The 22,269-nt window shown below is 41.7% G+C and overlaps 1 protein-coding gene across 2 annotated transcripts; it reads right to left on the bottom strand.

Annotated features, from left to right (window-relative positions):
• Positions 1-714: 714 nt before the first annotated feature.
• cnot1 (CCR4-NOT transcription complex, subunit 1) lies at positions 715-22,016 on the bottom strand. Of its 2 annotated transcripts, none has more exons than XM_065291744.2 (49): positions 21,878-22,016; positions 19,654-19,956; positions 19,326-19,433; positions 19,126-19,224; positions 16,753-16,821; positions 16,596-16,650; positions 16,280-16,483; positions 16,003-16,171; positions 15,795-15,921; positions 15,577-15,690; positions 15,330-15,500; positions 15,117-15,244; positions 14,772-15,012; positions 13,928-14,047; positions 13,715-13,837; positions 13,479-13,633; positions 13,126-13,276; positions 12,767-12,968; positions 11,828-11,950; positions 11,292-11,416; positions 10,906-11,192; positions 10,443-10,521; positions 10,084-10,314; positions 9,786-9,926; positions 9,520-9,699; positions 9,282-9,398; positions 9,081-9,191; positions 8,350-8,427; positions 8,084-8,261; positions 7,811-7,962; positions 7,391-7,687; positions 6,935-7,075; positions 6,602-6,706; positions 5,084-5,203; positions 4,804-4,998; positions 4,578-4,720; positions 4,391-4,499; positions 4,152-4,321; positions 3,808-4,039; positions 3,473-3,718; positions 3,223-3,386; positions 3,022-3,139; positions 2,821-2,922; positions 2,567-2,740; positions 2,316-2,465; positions 2,032-2,212; positions 1,819-1,951; positions 1,603-1,737; positions 715-1,523 (listed from the first exon to the last, which is right to left on the bottom strand). In XM_065291744.2, exons 2-49 carry the CDS (start codon positions 19,753-19,755, stop codon positions 1,445-1,447), a joined length of 7,134 nt encoding a protein of 2,377 aa, XP_065147816.1. In that variant the 5' UTR covers positions 19,756-19,956; positions 21,878-22,016; the 3' UTR covers positions 715-1,444. The 2 variants fall into 2 exon arrangements, with proteins under 2 accessions (XP_065147816.1, XP_073669417.1); XM_073813316.1 differs by having other exon boundaries at positions 10,084-10,323.
• Positions 22,017-22,269: the final 253 nt, after the last annotated feature.

Raw genomic sequence — 22,269 nt, forward strand, 5'->3', positions numbered from 1 at the left:
GGGTATGGTTTTCAAACAAAGTTAGCGTCCGGAGCAGAAAATACATAAAAAGCGCATACCTGCATGATCATATCACTATATTATTTACTGCCATAGGCTACAAATTAAAGCTTGCCAAGCCGCGCAATGAGTAACACATACACACGAAAGGAAAATGTAAAATCATGATGGTTGCTCTTTAAACAAAGGTGACATAGAATGATTGAACGGAGTATTTATCCTTGTTCTGTGATGTGACACGTAGACAATTTTTTTTGTTTGGGTCTGTAATGCCTAAGAAGCTTCCTTAAAACCTCCTCAGAGGTATATATATATATATATATTAGGGTGGAGGATTTTAAACAAGTGGTTTTGCACCTATTTGGCTCCCCCTACTGGCTTAACTTGCAATCTCATTACTGATTGGCTGACTTTACTGCCACTCAAAAAATGTAGCCAATTATTTTAAAGTGGAGGGGCAGTGAGATGCCCGTGATGTCATCATAAGCATCAGTTTTTCAGATATTGGGCCGTTTTCTGGCTGACATTTCTAAAAGAGGAATTTCTATGAGACTGAGATGTTTAGCCTGTCTAGAACTTTTTGTATGTTTGTGAATGCGGGTACACTACCATTATTCAACAAAGACAAGGTAAAAATGGTTTTTCATTCTCTGTCCCCTTTAAACAAATGTAACATTTCAACACATCAATACATGAAATGAGAACTAGGCAAGGAGCAGTTCAAGTGTTTAATGCAGTAACTACAGAATGCATACATACAGGAAATAAGTAGCAGGAACTAAAGGCAACTACAAAGTACTACAAAATACAACACGCGGACCAATACATTTACAAAACATTCGAAATCCTTACAAAATGAGCTGTATTGGTCCTTTTTGTTCCGCAAGTTGAATCTTTGTACAAACTCTGAAGATCCAATTTACTGAATATTTCCACAATTGTACAAGTGCCAGAGAGAACCTCCAACCCAATATTTGTATTCTCACAGGTGCGCAGGTGCAAACTAGTGACCCCCCTGCAGTCCAAAGACATTTATCTGATCCTATCAGCTCATCACACTGATAGCCCTCCCCTTAAAAACCAAACATCAGGAAAAATAAAAATAATAAAACAAGACAGCTTCCTCAAGCCACTTATCAAGCTTCCAAACAAAAGTCAATTCGTCTTGAAGGCAAAAGAAAAATGGAGAGTTAGGGGGAGCAAAACAGCCAGAAGTAAAATGTGCTCAAGCATGTGTCTCAAAATTACGCAAAATCTGCTCCTGAATGTCCTTCTTAATATTTACATAGAAATTTTAACATGTTTGGGGGAAAAAAACTCCTCAGGTCAGACATCGCCCAAAAAGGCAGACAGTAATTCAGTGCCAGCTGTGTGTCGATCAGATGTGCAGGGTTGTTGGGTCAAACGAAGCTCTCACTCTGGGTACAGGAGCGGTTCCTGCAGCCTAACTGGCACCGGTTCCCTCCATCACCTGCTGGGCTTGTTTCTGTCCCATGCAGCACTGAGCCACCGACTGGAACAATCTGAGGAGTTAAAGATTGGCATTACTGAACTTGCAAATGTATCGGCGTAAACGTGTGAAACAATGATGACGACTCTTACTTCTCGATTTCAGGGGCACAGTGCACAAAATCGTGGCTCCAGAACTTAAAGGCAGGATTTTTGATCAGTTCAATAAAGGTGATGAGCAGACCCCACGGGTGCGGCCGGTTCACGATCAGCCTCTCCAGAAGGACCCTGCGTGATATTGACTTGCATTAGACACTTTCATTGTATAGACATTAAGTAAGGGCAAGAGTTGGACGTGGTCGGGCGTACCTGGTGATCTGCTCTTGAATGGCTTCAGCATTGGCCTCCGCGAACAGATACAGCATGGTACAGCTGAAGTAGTGTGTGTGGCTGTTCGGGTAACGCAGCTGATTGGCTATCGCATTTAAGAACAGATAGCGGCCTGAAAAAAAAAGATTACAACCAATAAGGCTATTGTTTTGACAAATTGTGCAAAAAAAAGGCTAAATTGTAAAGTCTTACCCTCGGTGTCCAGGTCGACTGCAAGGTTCTGGAAGATGTCCATGTGTGCCGAGTGAGTAATGGTGCTCATGGAGGGAGTGCTGCCCTTGTTGTGGATGTGGGCGATGGCCTGGGTGCCCACATACAACACCAAAGCATTGATCAGCTGGATGTTGTACCGGTTCCCTGGTTCATTGGACACCTGAGATAGAACGTAATTAGCAATTTTATATTCTTTTGTACAGTCTACACATTAGCAATTTTATTAGCAAAAGTATTAGTGCAATATGAGTGGCGCCCCCTACCTGCAGGTTGCTGCGCAGCTCAGAGAGGAAAGTGACAGGTGAGCGGGTCTTTAGGTAAGAGTCAAGATCCTTTTTGAACTGGGACGGCATCACACCGGTGAAGTTGGTGAGTATGCGTGGAGCGATGTTGATCTCGCTTAACATATCCACCTAGCGAAAACACAAAAATCAATGTTAATTCCACAGGTATGATCAAGATCTTGAATTAATCAAGTCTGTCCTTTTCAAACATCTAAAATGTGTGATTATACCTTCAAATTCGGGGTGAAGGGGTCTGGAAGCCTCATATTGCGGGGAAAGGCACTCAGGATCAGGTTCCTCAGCTGGATGCAGTTGGGTGGGATGACGTCACAGAAGCCGTAGTGATAGTCACACAGGAATTCTGGGAAGTCATGAAGCAAGACGAGCAGCACGCGTAGCGTTCCCTTAAAGACGAGAAAGAAAACATTAGCCGAAAAAACGGCAAAACATTACATGCTTAATGGCAATTTCAATGCGCTAATACCTTATAGAGAATTTGCATAGGTTTGTTAAGTTCAACATTCCTTAGGAAGGGTGCAAGATACTTGAACAAATCAATCAGCAGCTGTGCATACATGGGCCAACCCTGACATAAAAAAAAAAGAGCACAGGTGGTCAGTGGTTGGTTTATGGCATGTGAAGTTACACTTTATGCATGCATATATTTATTATACAACAAACACACCTTTTGTTGTGGGGTGTGTGCTAGCATCCTGGCAATGAAGATGCGATGAGAAATCAGCTCCAACCAGGCATATACGAACCCAGGTGCTTTAGTTGGCCTCAGGATGTGGAAGGTGTTACTGCAAAGAAAAAAAAATATATGCCCTTTAGTACACGGTTATATCTGTGCAATATGAATCAAAGACTAAAGCTGCATGCTCACCAGAAGGCAGTAAGGGTTTGGAAGTTGATAGTTTCCAGCACATGCTCTGGTGCATTGAGCTCCAACAGAAGCATGATGAAGATTCGGTGGTAAGGAAGCTGCTGGAACTCCGTCTGCCTCACGTCATGATCCTGAATCAGCACGCCAACCACAATGCCCAAAACCTACCCAATAACAACAGATATGCTTGTTAAAGTCCTTGATTGATAGGCAGAAAAGTGGGATATGAATGACTTTTTAAAGCTCTGACCTTGTTGAGCAGGTTGATTTTGGTGACCGTGTTGGTGGCCTCTCCGGAGTGTTTCACCAGTAGTGCGATGAGCCGAACGAAGGCGTCCAGGTTGTGGTAACACTTGGCCCTGATGATGGCGGGGCTGGTGGTGGGGTGCTGCTGTTCGGCTTGAGCCCGGTAACTGATCTCAACGCACATCTCTGTGCAGAGCCGGAAAAAGCGAGTGATGAGGTCATCGGTCTTCAGGATGCCCTGCTGATGCATCTGTAAAAACAGAGAATGTACAGGTGAATGACAGGATGAAGGAATTACAGTCAATTGGACTCAAACTAAATAAACTTAAATAAGCTAACCTGGCCAACGAATGCAGAAAAGGCCTTAGTGCTGTCCCTCCCAGCAGCTGCCGAGTGGTACAGGTTGACCCATTCTCTTAGCAAATACTCTGCCTTTTCTCTGAGGCCCGGTGGGTCGTCATACTCCGAAGCTTGGGAAATCCCAGAGTGCATCATGAAGTTGGGCCCACCGTGGTGACGATCGATCATGGCCTCGTAGTTGGAACGGACAACATCCATCAGCTGGGGCAAACTACATGCAAAACATCCAGTTAATCTTCAGTAAGCAAAGTATTTGCATGATGCTTGTATCCAAAGTGAGGTATACATTTTAATGCTCTAATTTAGCAGTAGAGTTATCTTACCCTTCAGGTGCATTGGCTCTGGAGTGGGCGCTAGTCCTCATGAGCGTCTCGATGGTTTGGAAGAGATCTGCTTCGGTGATGTGGCTCCCGCTGCGCTCATCGACCAGCAGAAGTTTAACCAGCTGCATTGCAAACGCTACGGCCATGTAGTTAAGCCCGTTCTCCATGGACTGAAAACACATGATGGTAAGAAACCATTCACATCTACACATTTATTCCACAGCGGTCACTATCCTCACCTGAGCCAGATGTATATCATACTGCTGCATGTTGACAAGGTGATTTCTAATGAGCAGCTCTACAGCTTCGACGTTGTATTTGTATTCATCCCTGCACTCAATCAGGCATCTGCAAAAGCCGCAAAACAACACGTTAGATCCTCAGAAACCAGCCGATGCGTGCGGTAAACATTTAGGTAAAACTGACCTGGTGATTTGTTTGTTGCACCATTGTGGGCCGTATGCGCGACCGTCCTGTAAGGCTTTTAGCACCATCAAGTGGCACTCTCTGTAGCTTAGCAACAGATCAGTATCAGCACCGCTTGTGGCATCCAGCAGACCCTCCACAGCCTAATGCAGAGAGAGATTTGTTAAATATTGCACACAAGCTGTGGTTATGTTTCATTTTGATAGTTTCTCTAATGCTTACTGACCTTCTGTAAGAGGGCCAGGGCAGCGATCCCGTCACGAGAGTTCCTGGCCATGACTACGGCCTCCAGTAGGCTGCGTATGGCCTGAGTCTGTGGGTTCATCGCCAGGGCGGGTGGAATTGCGTGAAGGTGCTGCTCCAGGTCTGAAATGCACTTGTCGTAGATGTGAGCCACATCATCGGCCGGCCATGCCTGTTGCTGAATACAAAAACGCGACGGGTGTAAGGTTTTTTTTTCTCCATAAAATGACCAATTCTTAATCATCAAAAACAAGCTCTACTACCTTCATTGGTTGAGCAAGGAATCCAGTAGGCTGAGAAAGATCATTACTAGGTAGGAAGCCTGGAACGTTTCGTGCAAACTCCTCGTAAACAGCCAGCTGTTTAGGGTCCACTCCACCCACCTGAAATGCAAAAGATCATTTTATACACAACACCACATTATCACGATTCCCACAGCCTTCAGACAGGGCTTGAAATTGTGACCATTTTGGTCACAAAGCTCCTTAAATTTAATTTGCGTAACCTCAAAATATATTTGGGAGTGTTTGTGGGAGTGCAAAAGATTGGTGTGGTGAGACCGGTTTTAATTTCTTTATGAAACGTTCGCATATACTTCGAGACCAATTAAACTTTACAGGGATTCATGCCGTTTTTAGCATCCAAGGACACGAATACATGAAGTTCATATTCAGAGATGCAGTCAGTTCACGTGGATTTTATTGAGAAATGCGATTGTCAGATACCAACCGACAACCCATCAAAATAAGAGCGTAATGAAGTTGACAAATATATTACTTCTGTATAAAAAATACAAAACTACTTTAAAAAAATAAAAATAATGATTTTGAAGTAATAATCACACACTTAAAAAATTCATACTTTTATTTTTAATTTAAACAGTGTTTTGTTATGCAGAAAAAAATTAATGCTGAATAAAAATGCAATGTTTTAATGAAATGTTTTTTGTTTTGTTTTTATTTTTATTTTATTTTATTTTGAATTCAGTTTATTGAGCATGCTGTTTGTAATTAACTATTAAAGAAACTTTAAGTAAAATACAGAATCCAGAAAATTTTTTTTATAGAAAAAATAAGATTTGTAAAAATAAAACTATTTAAAATAATTGTGAAAAAAATTAAAATAACAGAACCCAATGAATCTACACATTTTACGCATAAAAGGGTTGTTATACAATTAGGCCAAGCACAAGTCAAGTATGTGGTAAATAATTTTAGATCAAATTTGATTGTCAAGTTTGCAATCTTAGGATGAAAATGTGGTGCTCCTATAATTTTCAACGAATGCTCCTAAATGTTTGCTGGAGCTCAACACTTTTTGCCTTTATTTTTAACAGTGAATAAGGAGAGGTCAGGAAAGTACAGGGGGTAAAGAGGGGTATAGGATCGGGAAATGACCACAAGCTGGGAATCGAACTTGGGTCGCAGAAAGTGCGAAAGCATCACATTTCGTAGCACTGCCCACTACACCAGTGGTTCTCAACGTTACTCCTGGGGGCCCACTGCTCTGCACATTTTGTATGTCTCCCTTATTTAACACACCTGATTCAAATCATCAGCTCATTAGTAGAGATCTCTATGAACTAAACTAAGTCTATCAGATAAGAGAGACGTACAAAACGTTTAGAGCAGTGGGCCTCCAGGAACGGAGTTGAGAACCACTGCACTACACCATCGGCTATGACATGGAGCTCAAAACTTTTACATTTGGGCTTACCAGTGCTACCTAGTAAAAGAAAGTTATTTTCTAGCCCTCTTCAGAAGTTTGTGAAAAGCTCTTACCTTTAGTCTGATCTGCTCTGGCATACGTTCAGCCTGATAGGTGAGGACCATGGGGTCACAGTAACGACGGCCTTCTTGGCGGGCATGCTTCCTCAGCTCGAATTCCTACAATATGAAAAAAAAAACTTTACACAATTCCTTGTCTGGATTACAGATCTTCATCTGGTTTTAACCACCGTCAAAATACACTGTCACGCAGAGTTGCTTTTGATTTATTTCTCAATACTATTCCAGCATCTATGGCTACAACAGTGCCATCGACTATTATATTAGGGTTGCAACTAAAACTTTGCATGACACTGCCCCAGAATTGCTGTAGAACAAAAGACTTACAGTTGCCAGTCTCTTGTCCATCTCTGGTCCGGCTTTCTCCACTGCCGTCTTCTGAATGAAGCAACATGCCAGCTCACAGTTGTCCTGTGCTATACGTGCAGCTGCCTCCTCCATCATCTCTCTCTGCTGAGGTGTGGGTGCCTGCAAGAGACATCAATAGTCCGTTAACACTTAAACAAGATTGCATTTTACTAAGAAAATGTGAGTGGTGTTTTTGGGGTGACTGCCAGAACCTTGCAATGCAGTGGCTAAAGGTTTTTGAGTAACTGTTAGCGCACTGCTACAAAATTGCTGATCTCATAATAAATATAAGGTAAACCCTGTCATCTATGCAATTTATGTCTTTTAAAGTAAGGGGAGCCCATGGCTATATTTTGTAGTATATGGAAGTGATGTTTAATAGTATGTAGATTACAACATTAAGCAAACCGTGTGAAAGAAGAAATGTTACTGTACCCGGAGAGCTGCGGCAAAGCTGTTCTTCAGATTGGTGGCGATGCTCATGAGCAGCGGCTCTCTGCAGGTGATCATGGCCATGCCGGCAGTAAGGTTTCGCATCATGTGGTGGGCGGCCACGCGCATGTGAGACTCCTCTGAATCCAGGGCGAAGTCCTTCCTGACGATCTGCTCGCAGGTGGTCATGGCGATTTTGATGGATCGGTCCACCACGGGGTGCACAAGCTCTTGTACGGCACGCTCGATAGCTAGTCTCACACACTGCTTCAGTTGAGGGTGGGCCTGTAGCAGTGGGATCTGCACAAAGACGGTGATGATGGTTTCGTTATGGGTTTTATTTATTCAATATTACAATACTATCTGGATCAAAACCACTGCTCTACCCCTAAAATTGCAAGATGCAACAACATATGAACTCACGCTGATATTAATATTGATATGTGGGGCCAGGCCAGCCAGGGCATAGACGTTAATGTCGTGGTAGCTGAACTGTGGTGTGGGTGGCCCTGTGGCCGTACAGGTAGTGGTGGTTGCTGGAGTTGAAGGTGCTGTTGTAAACGCAACAGGATCTACTGTTGGTTATAAAGAACAAAGACAATTAAGCATTTTAACAGCATGGCAGCGTACAACCATGTTTGACGTATGTGGTTAGATGTGTCCCTGCAAATAAATACTAAGCATTGACTGTTCTACCTGTGGTAACTATAGGCAGCATCTCTTCAGGAGGCTTGGTCTCTTTCTTTGGTGCAGAGAGCTGCTCCTCTAGGCTCTTGAGCTTCTCTTTGTCTCTCAGTAGGTTTCCTGGCTTCAGTTCGCTGATGTCCAGAGACAGATTCTTACAGAGAACCTCGATCTCGAACTTTAGGTTGAGCTGTAACATGAGAACTGTGGGAGTGAGGCAAACTATTCCACTACAAGATTAAGTAGCAAACATCCGGCAAAAGTGAAGATGGACTGACCTTTAAGTCATGTTCTTGATGGAGTTCAGCCAGTACATTCATGATACCCATAGTCCAAGGGTTCTGTGGTCTGAAGATCTATAGAACATAACAGTTGTTAAAAAAGGATCATTCATTCAAGGACTAAATGTGGGGACACATTTCCAGTGAGAGCATTGTGTTATGCTTTGGGGCGCCTCCAAGTGTAAGTGTGTCTGAATGTGTATATCATTTCAACCAATGGTGAGGCTTAACGGCAAAGACAGGGGGACGCGGGAGCCAGGAAGTATATCTCTATCTGAAATATTGCCAAAGACTGCGTTACAGGGACGCAGGAAGTATGGCAAGGAAGACGCAGCTTCTTGTTCCCTTCTCAGGAAACAACCGTTACATACGTAACCCGAGACGTTTTTATTTGTCAAACACAACTATGCAAAAAAGCATTTGGGTATGAATCAACATTCGCATACAGAAGATATAAGCATTTAAAGCGAACAGTTTAGCACGTGTGCTTAAAGTCTAGAATTTTTGATATTATCCTACACTACACAAGGAATAATATGGATTTTTTTTTTTAGAAAACTTCTTGCATAAAATAGATTCAAGCACTTTCAATGACTTGTATTCTATATATGTATTTTTCAAAACCTTCCCAGGGCCTTGCATTTTTTCCCAACATTCACACACTTTCAAGGATTTTAAGGACCCTCATTGACCCAAATATAAGGCTGTGAAGGAATGGGAGTTATTACCACGCTCCGCAGACTTGATTCCAAGACTTTGGCCACAAACGGGACAACATACAGCAACTCCTGCTGGCCTTTCACATAAGCTTCCAGCAGAAGAGATTTGAGCTCCAGGTCCTAAGTGAAAGCAGAACATACATTTTTTCACCACCCATCTCTATAAACACTTCACTTCTGTTCTCTTTTTGTCCTTCAAAATAAACTTACTGTGTACAAGATGGGTTTGTTTTTAGCCAGGGTGATCATTCCAAGCCAATGACCCAAATTCTTCAGCAGGGATCGATCGGAAAAGTTAGCAGCTGCCTTATCGGAGGTAAGAAGGACCTGGGAATGGAAAGAAAATGTTAAGTGGGTGGCGTCCAATGCCTAAAGTGTTAGTGAGCTTTTATATAGAGTAAAATATTGATATAAAAATGTTTCATTCTTGTCATGAGATAAATCTTACCTTGATGTTTCTGTAAGTCTCATTGAGAACCATCTTGACAAACTCAGGGTTTTTCAGTGTATCCAGAAAGTTAGAATACAGGCTATGGAAGTTGGGCTCAATACTGACACGTTTCATGACCAGGTATTGAGAGACCCAGGGCATGAACTCTTCCTTCACAGTGTCTTTCAGTTCTTCAACCTTTAAAGGACACCAAGTGCTAGTTTAGGAATTACAGAACATGCCATCAGTACAACATTCGTCTAATGATTGAATGTAAAACGCACCTTTTGGGACATGTTTGACTGAGACAAATTGTTGAAGATGAACGCAATCTTTTCCTGTACATTCTCTGGGGGCTCAACAATCCTTTCAGTCTGGTCGGTGGCCACCAACAGGGTGTCGATGTTTGTGGTGTTGATCGAAGGCTGTGGAGGAAATGAACAGACCACAACGGTTCATCACTAAATCTTGCGGGGAAACTGCAATTCTGTCTGGCTTACTCAACCAACCGAGTAAAGGGAACAGGAAATGTCTGTGGCTATAAGCAAAAACTCAGAAACCGTGTTAAAACGTTTGACTCACTGGCACGTCTTTCTTCAGTCCGACAGCTGTGGGTCTGGTGATGGTGGTGGTTTTGGCAACAGTGGTGGTCGTGGTAGCTGTGGTCACAAGGGTGCTGGGTTGACCGGGTTGGGGGGCTTTGGGGGTCTGAGATTGGGCTTGAGCTTGGGCTAGTGCCAGGCTGCCTGGGGTGGTAATGGAACCCTGCATCTTCACAGGAGGGTCTCTTGACTGCTGGCCATACTCGATATACTGTATACACAGGAAACGGACAAGACACAAAAGACATATTCAGCTAGATGTGTAACAGACCGGTGTGGGGAGATACTGATAGGATGCTGCTGTAGGTATGCCAAGAAAAGTTGGGAAAATCAATTTACCTCTTGTAAATGGTGTGGGAACTGCAAGAAATGGGCTATAGATGCCAAGTGCTGACAGTACTGGGGATAGTCCTTCAGTCTGGAAAAAACAGTAGTTCAAATTTGAAACAAAACTCAGCTTAAAAAAAAACCAAACCAAGCTGATCTTGTGTTTTAAAGGCACCTATTATGCAAAATACACTTTTACAAGGTGTTTGAACACACAACAACCCTAGTGAGATACTATTGGCTCAAGGGAGTGAGGGCGGTAGCTTATTTGCATTTAAACATGAAAGTAGCTCGTTTTTGGTCCCACCCAACTAGGGTGCATGCAATAATAAATGATCTGTGGGATATTTTGAGCTTAAACTTCATAGACACATTTTGGGCACACATGGGACTTTTAATACATCTTGTAAAAATGGGCATAGTAGGTGCCCTTCAAACATAAAAGCTGATAAACCAAGAAAACTATTGCAGGTACCTATTTTTAAATCTATCTAGTGCAGCGATTCCAAAGTAATACATCTTTGATCCGAAAGGTTTGCGTAAAGCTTCCAGAACGTATCGTAACGCCAACCCTAGCGCCATGTATGTGACCAGGCCCTTCTCGATGATCCCCCCGAAGAGGCAAGCGGTGATGTGCAGCTCTTTGTCAGGATACTGGGGAAAAAATCTGTACTCCTCAAACAGATTCCTTAGCATGCAGTTAAACACCTCCCGTTCCCGCTTAATGTTGGAGTCCTTGAATCGTTGAAGCATTTCTAGCACCTGAAAGGAAATAACAAAAATTTATTTGAAACCTCAAACAAAAATGCACCGTTTTGTATATCTATACTAATTCAGTTCGACCTGCTGAAGTGATCTCACCTCATCCACAGACATGGTGGGGTGCGGAGGGTGGTTGTAGATGCGCTGGAAGTAGCTGTTCGCCTCATCGTCAATCTCCTTAGTAAAGTGCTGGTTTGCCTCGGGCCACACCTGAGAAAGGTCAGCTATCACAGAGGGGGTGGGACGTGTTACAAACACTTCTTTGTGGGAATATAAAAATCAACAGTTCATACGAAGCCAATATTTTATTGCACAAACCAAAAAGGAAGTTCCTGGCAAACAGCTTGTTTTCCTTCCAAACTTTCTTCTGATGGAAGAAAGCTGATTATATTTACATTTACGGATCCATGCTGGTTGCCAAGAACATTCCGCAGTAATGTAGACTGACCTGTATTTCCTCTTTATTTGTGCTTTTTTACTTGCATGAGACTGAAAATTACAGCAATTTAAAAAATAAGAGATTATGTAAAGTGTTCTAAAACGACTTTTATGGGGCGCATTTTGAGAGGAAATACAGCTTGAGGCGCGCCTGGCACTCACTCAGCCACACCACCACTTACAGGCCTTCATCTTACTCTGCTGGAAGGTGGACGGGTTCAACCCCGGTGTGCTCATCTTCCTGGTGCCGAAGGGGTCGCTGCTGACAGGGGGCATGCCCAAGCCTGAGCCGATCCCAGACAAGCTTGTGCTCAGAGGACCTTGGCAAATGATAAGCCGCCGTTAAATTGGCATTTGGGAACGGACACTAATAGGGCTTTTTCATTGCATACACCACGGTTTGGTTTGGTTCAGGTCGGGTAAGCTCACCTGACTTTTAGCTTTTCAATCGAGTTTAGTAACACTTCGAGTGGGAGGGATTATAGGCGTGTCGTTATATTTGCGCTGCCTACTGCTGTGACATCATACAAGTGAGATGAGAGCGTTGTTGTACATTCCCATAAATTGACCACCACAAATAGATGTTTGCACGTTGTGTTTATCACTACCTCTGTCTCACATGACAGTTTCTGTGCAAACATCTGTGGCATTGGTCGATGCGCTCCGCCGAGCCTCATTTAAGTTGCATTTAAGCATATGCGGACGTGCGTTTCACAAACTGCAAGTCTGGAAAAAAACTGTGTTCCTGATTCTTAACCTGTAGATGTTTTTGATCGCTAAAATGGAGTTTGGGAACTACAGCAAAGCACAGATGATAACAGGTTTACTCGAGACAGTGCAAGACAGCATGAAGGTAAAGCTAATCTTTTACATTATAGCGATGACGCTGGTAGCGACTATTCTCTTCAGTGATCTACAGTGTTTTCACGTCATTTTGGTATCGGCTCTGTTTGCTTGGAACTGACTGAGGTGGTACTAAAAAATGTATTGGGTACTACGTACTGCACGCTGTGGAAAAGCACAAAAAGTAAGCTTACCTGACCCAAACCAAACCAAACCACGGGGTACTACGCAATGGAAAAGCACCATAAAACACTCAGGTGGTTAAAAACCACAATATTTAATGTCAATGATACCTTGTAGCTGAGAAGAGAGGGGGTTGATTCCTTGGAAAGCTGTGCTGGGATTTGCGTTAGGCAGGTTTGAAAAGGCCTTAGCTGGGGACTGGGGGTTACTGAAGGCAGAGCCCTGAAGGCTGGGAAATCCTTGCATGCTTGTGGTGTGAGATGTGGATGTGACGCCCAAATTCAGCGAGCCCATGGCAGACAGAGGGTCCATCTGAAAATCAAGAGCACAAAACCAAACCATGATACATGTCTTTTGAAAATGGGGGGGGGGCTGAGCGGCATGTTTTTCTTTGTTAAAAGATACATAAAGAGTGCTTTAGAAAATGGCAAGATCACATTAAACAAGAGTTTAACAAGGTGACAGTTACCTGCACAGGTGAGATAGCATCTAAGCTGCTGGTGCTGGGTGCTCGCCCCTTCGGCAGAACTCCCGGTGGTGGCTGCCGGGCTTTGTTCATCACATTGCTACAGTTGGCCACCATGTTTAAGATGGTCTCTGACAGTTCTTGAGATACACTCCTGCTCAAAGAGTCAAACAAAACCATTAGTTTTCTCTTGAAACAAAGTTTGACTTTTTGTGTGACGCTTAGAAAAAACAAAGGATGGTATTCGCATAAGCTTTTGTATTAACACCAGAGCAAGTGCTTGGTGATAAATTGAAACCGAGACAAACATTTTTGTTTAAATAATAAGGTATTAAACCAAGTCTGGCTTTACTCACCCAGCACAAGACTGGAGACATGCAAACATGGTAGCCAGTGTTTCAGGAGGAAGCTGAGCACTTTTCGGCTGGTCTTTATCTGGGGCCAAAGGTGGACCCAGGATGGAAGGACAACGTCTCTTTAGGAACGTGACACACGCCTGGATAAACGGCTCCTACCGAAGGACCAGAGATCGCATTAGTCTTTCATTCACATTTGCTATAAATTGAGTGCATATTGGTGCACGCCGACTAACCCCGTGCTCTCGGATTTTGTCAGTGAGCCATTTGTCGAGTTTGAGGTATTCACGGCGAGAGGCAAGTGCAGCAAGGTCAATTACAAAGGCAAATGGAGTACCATTCAGCAGCATCGATAAAGACTGAAATACAAAAAAAAAAAAAAAACTCAACATTACCATCTCATCTTTGATGTTAAATAACAGCAATGCAAAATTCGAGTAGATCAGTACCTTCAAGTCCTGAGCCACATCCAAGATGCGAGACAGTTTAGCCTGGTCGTATTGCTCTCCTCTCATGTACCACTCGGCCATAGAGTGCATGATAAGCTGACGGATGGATGGGGACTGACCCTAGAAACAAAACAACTATTTAGATGTCTGCGTCCTACAGATTACACCAACTTAAAGGAACACTCCACTTTATTAAAAATATGCTCATTTTCCAGCTCCCCTAGAGTTAAACATATGATTTTTACCGTTTTGGAATCCATTCAGCTGATCTCTGGGTCTGGCGGTACCACTTTTAGCATAGCTTAGCATAATACATTGATTCTGATTAGACCATTAGCATCGCGCTCAAAAATAACCAAAGAGTTTTGATATTTTTCCTATTTAAAACTTGACTCTTCTATAGTGTTATGCAGTGACCGAAAATAGTCCCCTTGGTAGAGGACTAATGTCGGGCACCTCCTGCAGCCACATTACGGCAGCAAAGTCCTTGATTATTACACCAGAATGAGAGTATAGTTCCTAGCCATATCTACCTAGAAAATCGCAATTTTTAATTTTCCGTTGGTCTTCGTACAAGATACAGAAGAGCCAAGTTTTAAATAGGAAAATATTGAAACACTTTGATTATTTTTGAGCGCGATGCTAATGGTCTAATCAGATTCAATGGATTATGCCAAGCTATGCTAAAAGTGGTACCGCCAGACCCGGAGATCAGCTGAATGGATTCCAAAAGGGTAAAAATCAGATGTTTAACTTTAGGGTAGCTGGAAAATGAGCATATTTTCAAAAAAAGTTGGAGTGTCCCTTTGAGACCAATACTGCAGATGATAAAAAATTCACCCACCTGTCCATGCCAGGCATAGTGCAAGATGATGGCGGAGTTGGGGTGGTTGCCCAGGAAGATGGGCATGAGAGTGGAGATGAGCTCATGACGCAGGGTGTGCCAGGAGGTGCTGATCTGCAGCAGGGCCAGCACCAGCATATCCGGGCAGTGCTTGATGGGGAAGCTAAAAAGCTGCTTCACCTGTTCATAATGCCCAACTTCAGAGAGACGCAAAAGGCTCTCCACCAGGTCCAAGCTCTTCCTGTTAGCCAAAGAAAATGAAATATATATAAGACAAACCCAATAGAAGATGATCACGAGTTTAAGTGATCTGTAAAAGTCATGTTTAAGTATTTCAAGACTAACCATGTGGCTATTTCTCTGTTGTCATCCTCAGGTGGGGCTTTCAGGATGTCAATGGCGACAGTGTGACATGGGCAGTCAGCGAAGCAGAACACTTCAGGACTCATCAAAGAGTGTTGGATGAATGACAGCTGGAAAACACCAAAGAGCAGAACTTCTTTAACATCAAATTTGGCTACACAAATCTTACTGTAATAAACTTAAAAATGATTTTACCTGTCCTTCCGCGTGCTTCCATGGTCTGTAAATGAGATCCACTGGGAAAACCTCCATCCCCAGACCCCTCTGGATCCCATACACCACTATCTGAAGCCCCTTACTATCCCGGATCACAAAACCTGCGTGGTCCAGCTCATAGGTCACTTCTTTGAAATTCAGATTGGGGTTCTGTAGAGAAATCAGATGTTGTTTGAATACAGCTAGAAACATACCATGGGAAAAAACGATAAGGAACCAGGCTTACCAATTCTTTGACCACATCAATCAGAACCTCAACGTTCCAGGTGTGGGCCTGGGAGCCATCACTTTTGTCCTTCCCATCACTCCAAATGCCACCACCAACTGGACTGGTGATGGACTAGAGAAGGAGAAACCAGTTAATCCAACCTCCTCACAATTTACCCCAACAAATCTGTATATAAATATTGGATAAACTAAGAACCAAAGAAAGAGTAAATATACCTGTAAAGGGATGCCATCTGAAAGCCCAGAGTGAGTGCGGGCCATCATTCCCAGCACTCTGGCCACCTGGCCGGCAGTCACCTCTCGCACCCCATACTGCAAGATTATGTTCCTGCATTCTTCAAGACTGGAGAAACATAACCAAAATTTAGTTTCAGGTTCAGCTTCGATGCCGTAACTCAAAAAACCCTCAAACTTCCCTACATACCTTGCACAAAAGCCATAGCCAACTTCTTTCATGAAGTCAGCAAGGGAACTCTCCATCATGGTCTTGTTTATCTCTCCAGAGTCTGGCAAGATCCTGTCCATGAGAATGTCCCGTTTGTCAGGGTAGAGCAGTGGCGCAAGCACCACAGGGCAGCGCTCTTGCGGGAAATCTGGGAAATAAAAACACAAGACAACATGACCCCAAAGAACAATTTCCACGTAGGATGTGATCTCTGTCATGGATGCAGACAACTTCCACATTCAAGTTTTCCACTAACCTCTGCACAGTGTTTTGAGAAAGGCGTCGATCTGCTCTTGTCCGACTCCGCTGAAGCCCTTCTGACCGAACAGAAGATGGGAGAGGAGCAGATGCAGAACCTCTATGGCAATGTCTTGGAAGCCACCTTCCTGATTTCCTCCGAGGTCTGCGTCCACGTACGAACGGAGGAGGTCAGGAAGCTTCTGCTTCACGAACTGGGCAGCTGTGAAAAGCAAATGATTTCCGATTGTTCACGCAGAAACCTTTACTGAACATGAAATGTGAAAGAAGTGAAACCGAAACTTTCAATTCAAAGTCAGGAAATAAACGCTTACCAAACCCTCTAAGGTCTGCGTTGCTAGAGTTCAGCAGAGCAAGGCCAAAAATCACCTGGTGAAAGAAGCAATTGTTTAAATTGCCATGCTTGCATTCAATTTGGGGTGAAAATTATATGACATCATTTTGGAATGTGTTAGAAACGCTTATGCCTACCTCCTGAACCTTGCTTAGCTTGAGAACTTTACTCAGCTGAGTAAATAAATGAGGTGATGGCTTTAAGCTCTGTGAAGAACAAGCAAATACGTAAACAATAAGTCTAATGTATCGTAAGGCAGCAAGTAACTACAAACAACCTGATGCTAAAATACACAAGGGCTGCAACTAACAATTATTTTCGTAATTGATTATCAGACTTATTTATGAATTGACCAATCAGATAAAAACCTAAATACATACTCAATTAGATTTTTCATTTATTATAGCTAAAAAAAAAATCAAATTAGGGTGTTGATGTGTAAAAGTGTACTTTTCAAAGACCAACAGCCACATACTACTACAGTTTTATGAACATAATTTTTTGGATTTTTATATTATAATTCTTAAAATAAAAAAATTGTGCAACTTTTAAATAGTAAAAAATCTTCTTTAAATGTCAAATTATAAACAAACAAAACAAGAGTTGTAATCTTCAGGGGTGCTGGTGAGCAAATATTGCCACAGATTAATAAACTCTAATAATAGTTGAACTTTAATCTTCAACTTTAGACCTTGGTGAGTATTAAATGATTTGTTTTTAACAAAATAAAACAGATGACATGACACTACCTGCGTTTAACATAGCAGATTTGTGCAAAACTTGAGCGTTATTTTCTAAAATGTCAACAAAAGACTATTGCGAAATGATGGTGTTTCCATTAATCTATGATATGTGACTGAAACAGTTTTTCCTCTCACGATAAGTCATTCCAAACATCACATCGACTGATGTTGGTAGGTTTACTAATATCACATCCACCGCACTAGGCTTTATTTTTCACCGAAAAAGACGTTTGAGTACTATCCAAACATTAATGCCAAGGAAACCACCTCATGCAAGGAAATATGGGAGTTTTTGAAAAATTGATGCGCAATTTTCAATTGGCAATGTCAATTAGCGCAATTTAAAGGGAAATTGAAATACAGCTAGTGATAAACGGCATGTTCCGGACTATAAGCCGCATCATTCAAAAATGAGTCATTTAGACAAAATAACATAAGTCGCAGTGGACTATACATTGCGTTTATTTAGAAAATGATTTCACAAAATCTAGACATTTAATCTGGACATGCGAGTTATTCATAGCAGACAGAACAGCAGGCTGAATAGATTTCTGTACCTTAAAGTAACTTAAACAGTTATTTACACAATAAACCATAGCATATAGAACTTGCCTGGAAGGTTGAATAGTCTAAATTAACTGAAAAAGCCAACTAACGTGAAGTTCGCAAGACTCGTCATTCCACATCACTGAAACCATTAAGTTACATAAATACAAGAGCAGCATATAGCGGACTCTTGCGGCGGTAATGATGTCTCTTACCTCATAAATGTCAAAATTTATTCATACTGACTTACAAGGCGCACCTGTCTATAAGACGCAGCACCAGCCAAGTTATGAAAAAAAAACGGAGCTTATAGTGCGAAAAATATGGTACACTGTTGGTTACAGACATTAAAAACGTGGAATAGCGCCTAGAAGCAGCACCTGGTTTTGTAAGCACGAAGCTCGCGTTGTATGAAGAAAAAGCGCCTGACTTCTTGGGCGCGCCACTTGCGCTGTATGCAGAAGATTTTAATTATAAAGCTAGAAGTATAGTTCCATTTTTACGCATACGTGAGTGTCCGCGTATAGTGGGTGTGACGCAAATTTTCTGTAGTTGACTGTAGTGTGTAGCCCAGGAGATCCATTGCATTTTGTTGCAATGCGCATGCGTTGAACGTCTGTGTACACTTCCGAATCAAATAAACCATGCTTTGTATTTGATGGTGCACGTACGTTCGTGTACACGTAAAAAACACGCACTATAGACCGTTTCATCGGACGCACGTGCGCTGACGCGATACACGTCTGGATCTGAACTTTACTTCCGGTTTCGTTTTTTTTTAATGGTCTGACTAGTTGCTAAACCGATCTCTTAAACAAATGCTTCGTCGAAAATAACAAATGTTTTGGTTTCCTATGTAATCTATTTGTTGTTTTTTTGCTTGTTATATAAATAAACTACGTTTAAAGAACTTTGTTGTTATTTATTAATAGCAGAGCTTACTGGAAGTTACGTGCGGTCTACGACAGCCGCTTGTTTATGTTGTTACTGCTGATACAATCTATACTCCGGGTTTAAGCACTTTATGTCCACAATGATGGTGGTGTGGAAGCACGTGATGCCAAAGACCAACTAATCGATAATGAAATTTGTTGACAACTATTTTCACAATCTATTATTATTTATACGTTGTTGCAGCCCTAAAGTACATTTATGACAAAAGTATAAACTACACAATTGGTATATAAACAACAACAAGGTCAAATACCAAGATCAGCATACCTTTTGATAGTGCAGGGGATTGTCAATGGCGTAGCAGAGTGTCGAAATAAAATTTGGTTTGGTAATAAGAGACACACACTCCTGGATCAGAAACTGTGTCTACAGCAAATGGCATTGAAGAGATGAAAAATGAGAAATGTAAACAATAAGAAAAAATCCCTTTTACTTAAAGCGCTTAATAAAGCTGTCATGGACTTTACCTGGTGAAAATCTTTGCCACTGCTTTTACCATCGCCACTAAAATCCACATGGGAAAAGAGACAGCGTAATAGATGCCTGTCTGCCTCAGGGCCGTGACGATTCACAATCTGAGAGCAGTCATGCATCAAATTGTCAATACACAAACTTCAATAAGCCTTTCAACACAATCTTGAAACTAACAATACCTGCTTTATGCTACAAAATATAAGATACAATTTATACCTGCTAAATTTTTTATTATTCATTAGGCAAACAATGTCTCCGCCTTTCAAAAAAAAATAACCCAAAAGAGATGGACCACAAATAATACAACACAAATGAACTTACATGTTGTATTTCTTGCTGGCTGGCTCTGTAGTTTTTCTTAGTTAAATTGTCCACCAGGTAGCTGATTTGAGACAAAGCCAGCGAGAGCGAGTCAAGATTCATTGCTGGTCGGGGCGGAAGCAGGCGGCCGAGCCCGGCGCAAAATCACCATTATTCCCCTTTATTCACTTCAGTGATAGGTTACTTCTGTCGGTCCCCTCCCCCCCCAAAAGGTGCGAAAAGTGTCCGGTGTCCAACAAGCAAAGTCTTTGGGTGGATGCTGATTCAAAGTAACGTCCTTTAGTGCAATTTTCAGTGTGACATCTGGGTGACAAACAAAAAAAGTAATTAGCAAAGACAAAATAAGTATGGCATTGTATTAAAAAACACCATGCATAATTTAGTACGTTTCTACTAAACGCATATTAAAACCTTTCCATAACTAGCTAAATAATGTGATATGCAATACAATTGTGCTTTAATTTTGTCAAATCAATTTAAATGGTATTTAAATATATACATAAAAACTGGAAAATAACTAACTTATCTGGGTTGAGAGACCATTACTACAACTATTTGAACGTGAACAGCCATGTTTACATGAAGAAAAACAAAGCTGACGGTGTTATCGAAAACATCGCGGTATTAACACGCAGATATTGTGATTGACTGTGCTGCCCTGTGTAACAACACTATTTAAAACAATATCGTGTGCTGTACGCCATATGTTTTCAGGATTTTTTGCAGGTTTGTTTATGAATAACTAGCTGTGAGGAGCTGAACTGTGCAGCTGCATAACCGGAAGTTCTTATTCTCGTACGGGCCTTCAAAATTTTAAGATCTACATAATAAACAAACCTTTGGTACATATAATTCCTGTTGCTTTAATTCCATATCTGGCTAATATATTTTTTAATCTGTTACAAAAATCTGCAACAATTGTGACTATTAGAACCTACGTTCAGGAACTTAAAACGACAATTAAGTGCATTCGATATCAATATGCCATTGCATTTTTGGCTTAAACTTGACTTAAAACTATATGATCGATTGACGAAACGCAACTATTTTTTTTTAAAACAAAAATTAACCGGCCTCATAAGTAAGACCTAAGGAACTTCCAGTTCATAACAGTAAAATTTACTTGTTTAAACCGTCCTAGGCTTAAAAACTTGGCTATGGAAAACACTATTAGCATATTAGCTTTCTTAGTGCGGCTATTTCGTCTAACATACAAACTGCTACTAATGTATTCATATACTTACAAATCGAAACTGAAACGGGTCTTTGGAAACACCTAAACTACCCACCGGATAACATTAATGTTTAAAGAATCCATGCTAGACGTTAAACTACGAACTATGACAGATTCAACGCCAGTCGTGTACGGCTAACAGCTAGGCTAGGCTAACAGGCTAATCTCCATTGTTTCGAACGGTGATCGAGCATTAGCCTGTGTACCGTGAGCTGTTTTGAGGACGACATGCTCATGTGAATACTCTGACTGACAGTAACCAGAGGTTTAGCCTGTGGGTTTGTTCATTGATTAAGGCATTGGTGTTACAATAAAGACAACAAAGAACAAGACCTTTTCCCATTAAGGTTTGGTCATGATTTCGTTTATATTACTTACAAATGCAATCCAAAGTTAATTTCAGGGCACCTTTCCATATTCTACCTTTCTTTAGAAGATTCCAGTAAACATATATCTAATATCAGCATTTCAAATATAAAATTCATATGAAAAAGCTTAATAAACGGCCAATAAAATGCACTGGTAGATGTGTAAAACGTATAAAATATACATCTAAGTGATTGTTAGTGAACATTTGTAGGCACACAAATTACACACTGCCCAATTGCTTGTTGTTAAGGCCTCACTTTACACATTTACGGTACATTACTGGAAAAACCGGTGAAGGCAACAAACTCTGTATAAATCACTTCAGTAACCGTTTAGTTATTACCCACCTTACGAGCCTCAAAATCAGTCACATTTATTACAAAACTCACATCGATGATTTCATCCACCAAACTGCACGGGACAGTCAGGGGTAACTGAACCAATACGGATCAACTGAGTTTTTAGGGCAGCGCCTGTGACTTTTTTGGCCGTTAAGATGAGCAAGGGAAACTACACGCTAACGAGCTAACGTTGGATTAGCCTAGCAGGCAACATATGATAATTTAACCCATATAGAGATGTATGAGAATACGCAGAAATCACGACTAGTGGATGCGTTACCTTGGATTCTGGAAACTAAATTACGCGCGGATGATCATTTTCGTCGTATATCTTCGGTTCTGATCTTGACGGATAAAAGGTCGCTTTCTCCCTCGGTTAGATTTGGATTTTTCAAAATAAAATGGCGACTGTCACGGCACGCGCGCGCACACAGTGCGGTGCTTATTGAGCTCGCGCACGAGCTCGCGACTACGCAACATTTGATGCGAGCCGACACTCCCCCTTGCGCACAACCGGTGTAAACTGATGGAGGTTTGCGCAGGGACAACAGCACACCCGTTGCAGTGTGAACGGACACCAAGCAGGAATAAGGATTGGATATATTTTTTGTTATTCAAAATTAAATCATTAAATTAGTTGAATTCAAATTATATTTTTTTTTGTTACGAACT

This window comes from Paramisgurnus dabryanus, chromosome 23, assembly GCF_030506205.2.
Source record: "Paramisgurnus dabryanus chromosome 23, PD_genome_1.1, whole genome shotgun sequence".
Taxonomy (NCBI): domain Eukaryota; kingdom Metazoa; phylum Chordata; class Actinopteri; order Cypriniformes; family Cobitidae; genus Paramisgurnus; species Paramisgurnus dabryanus.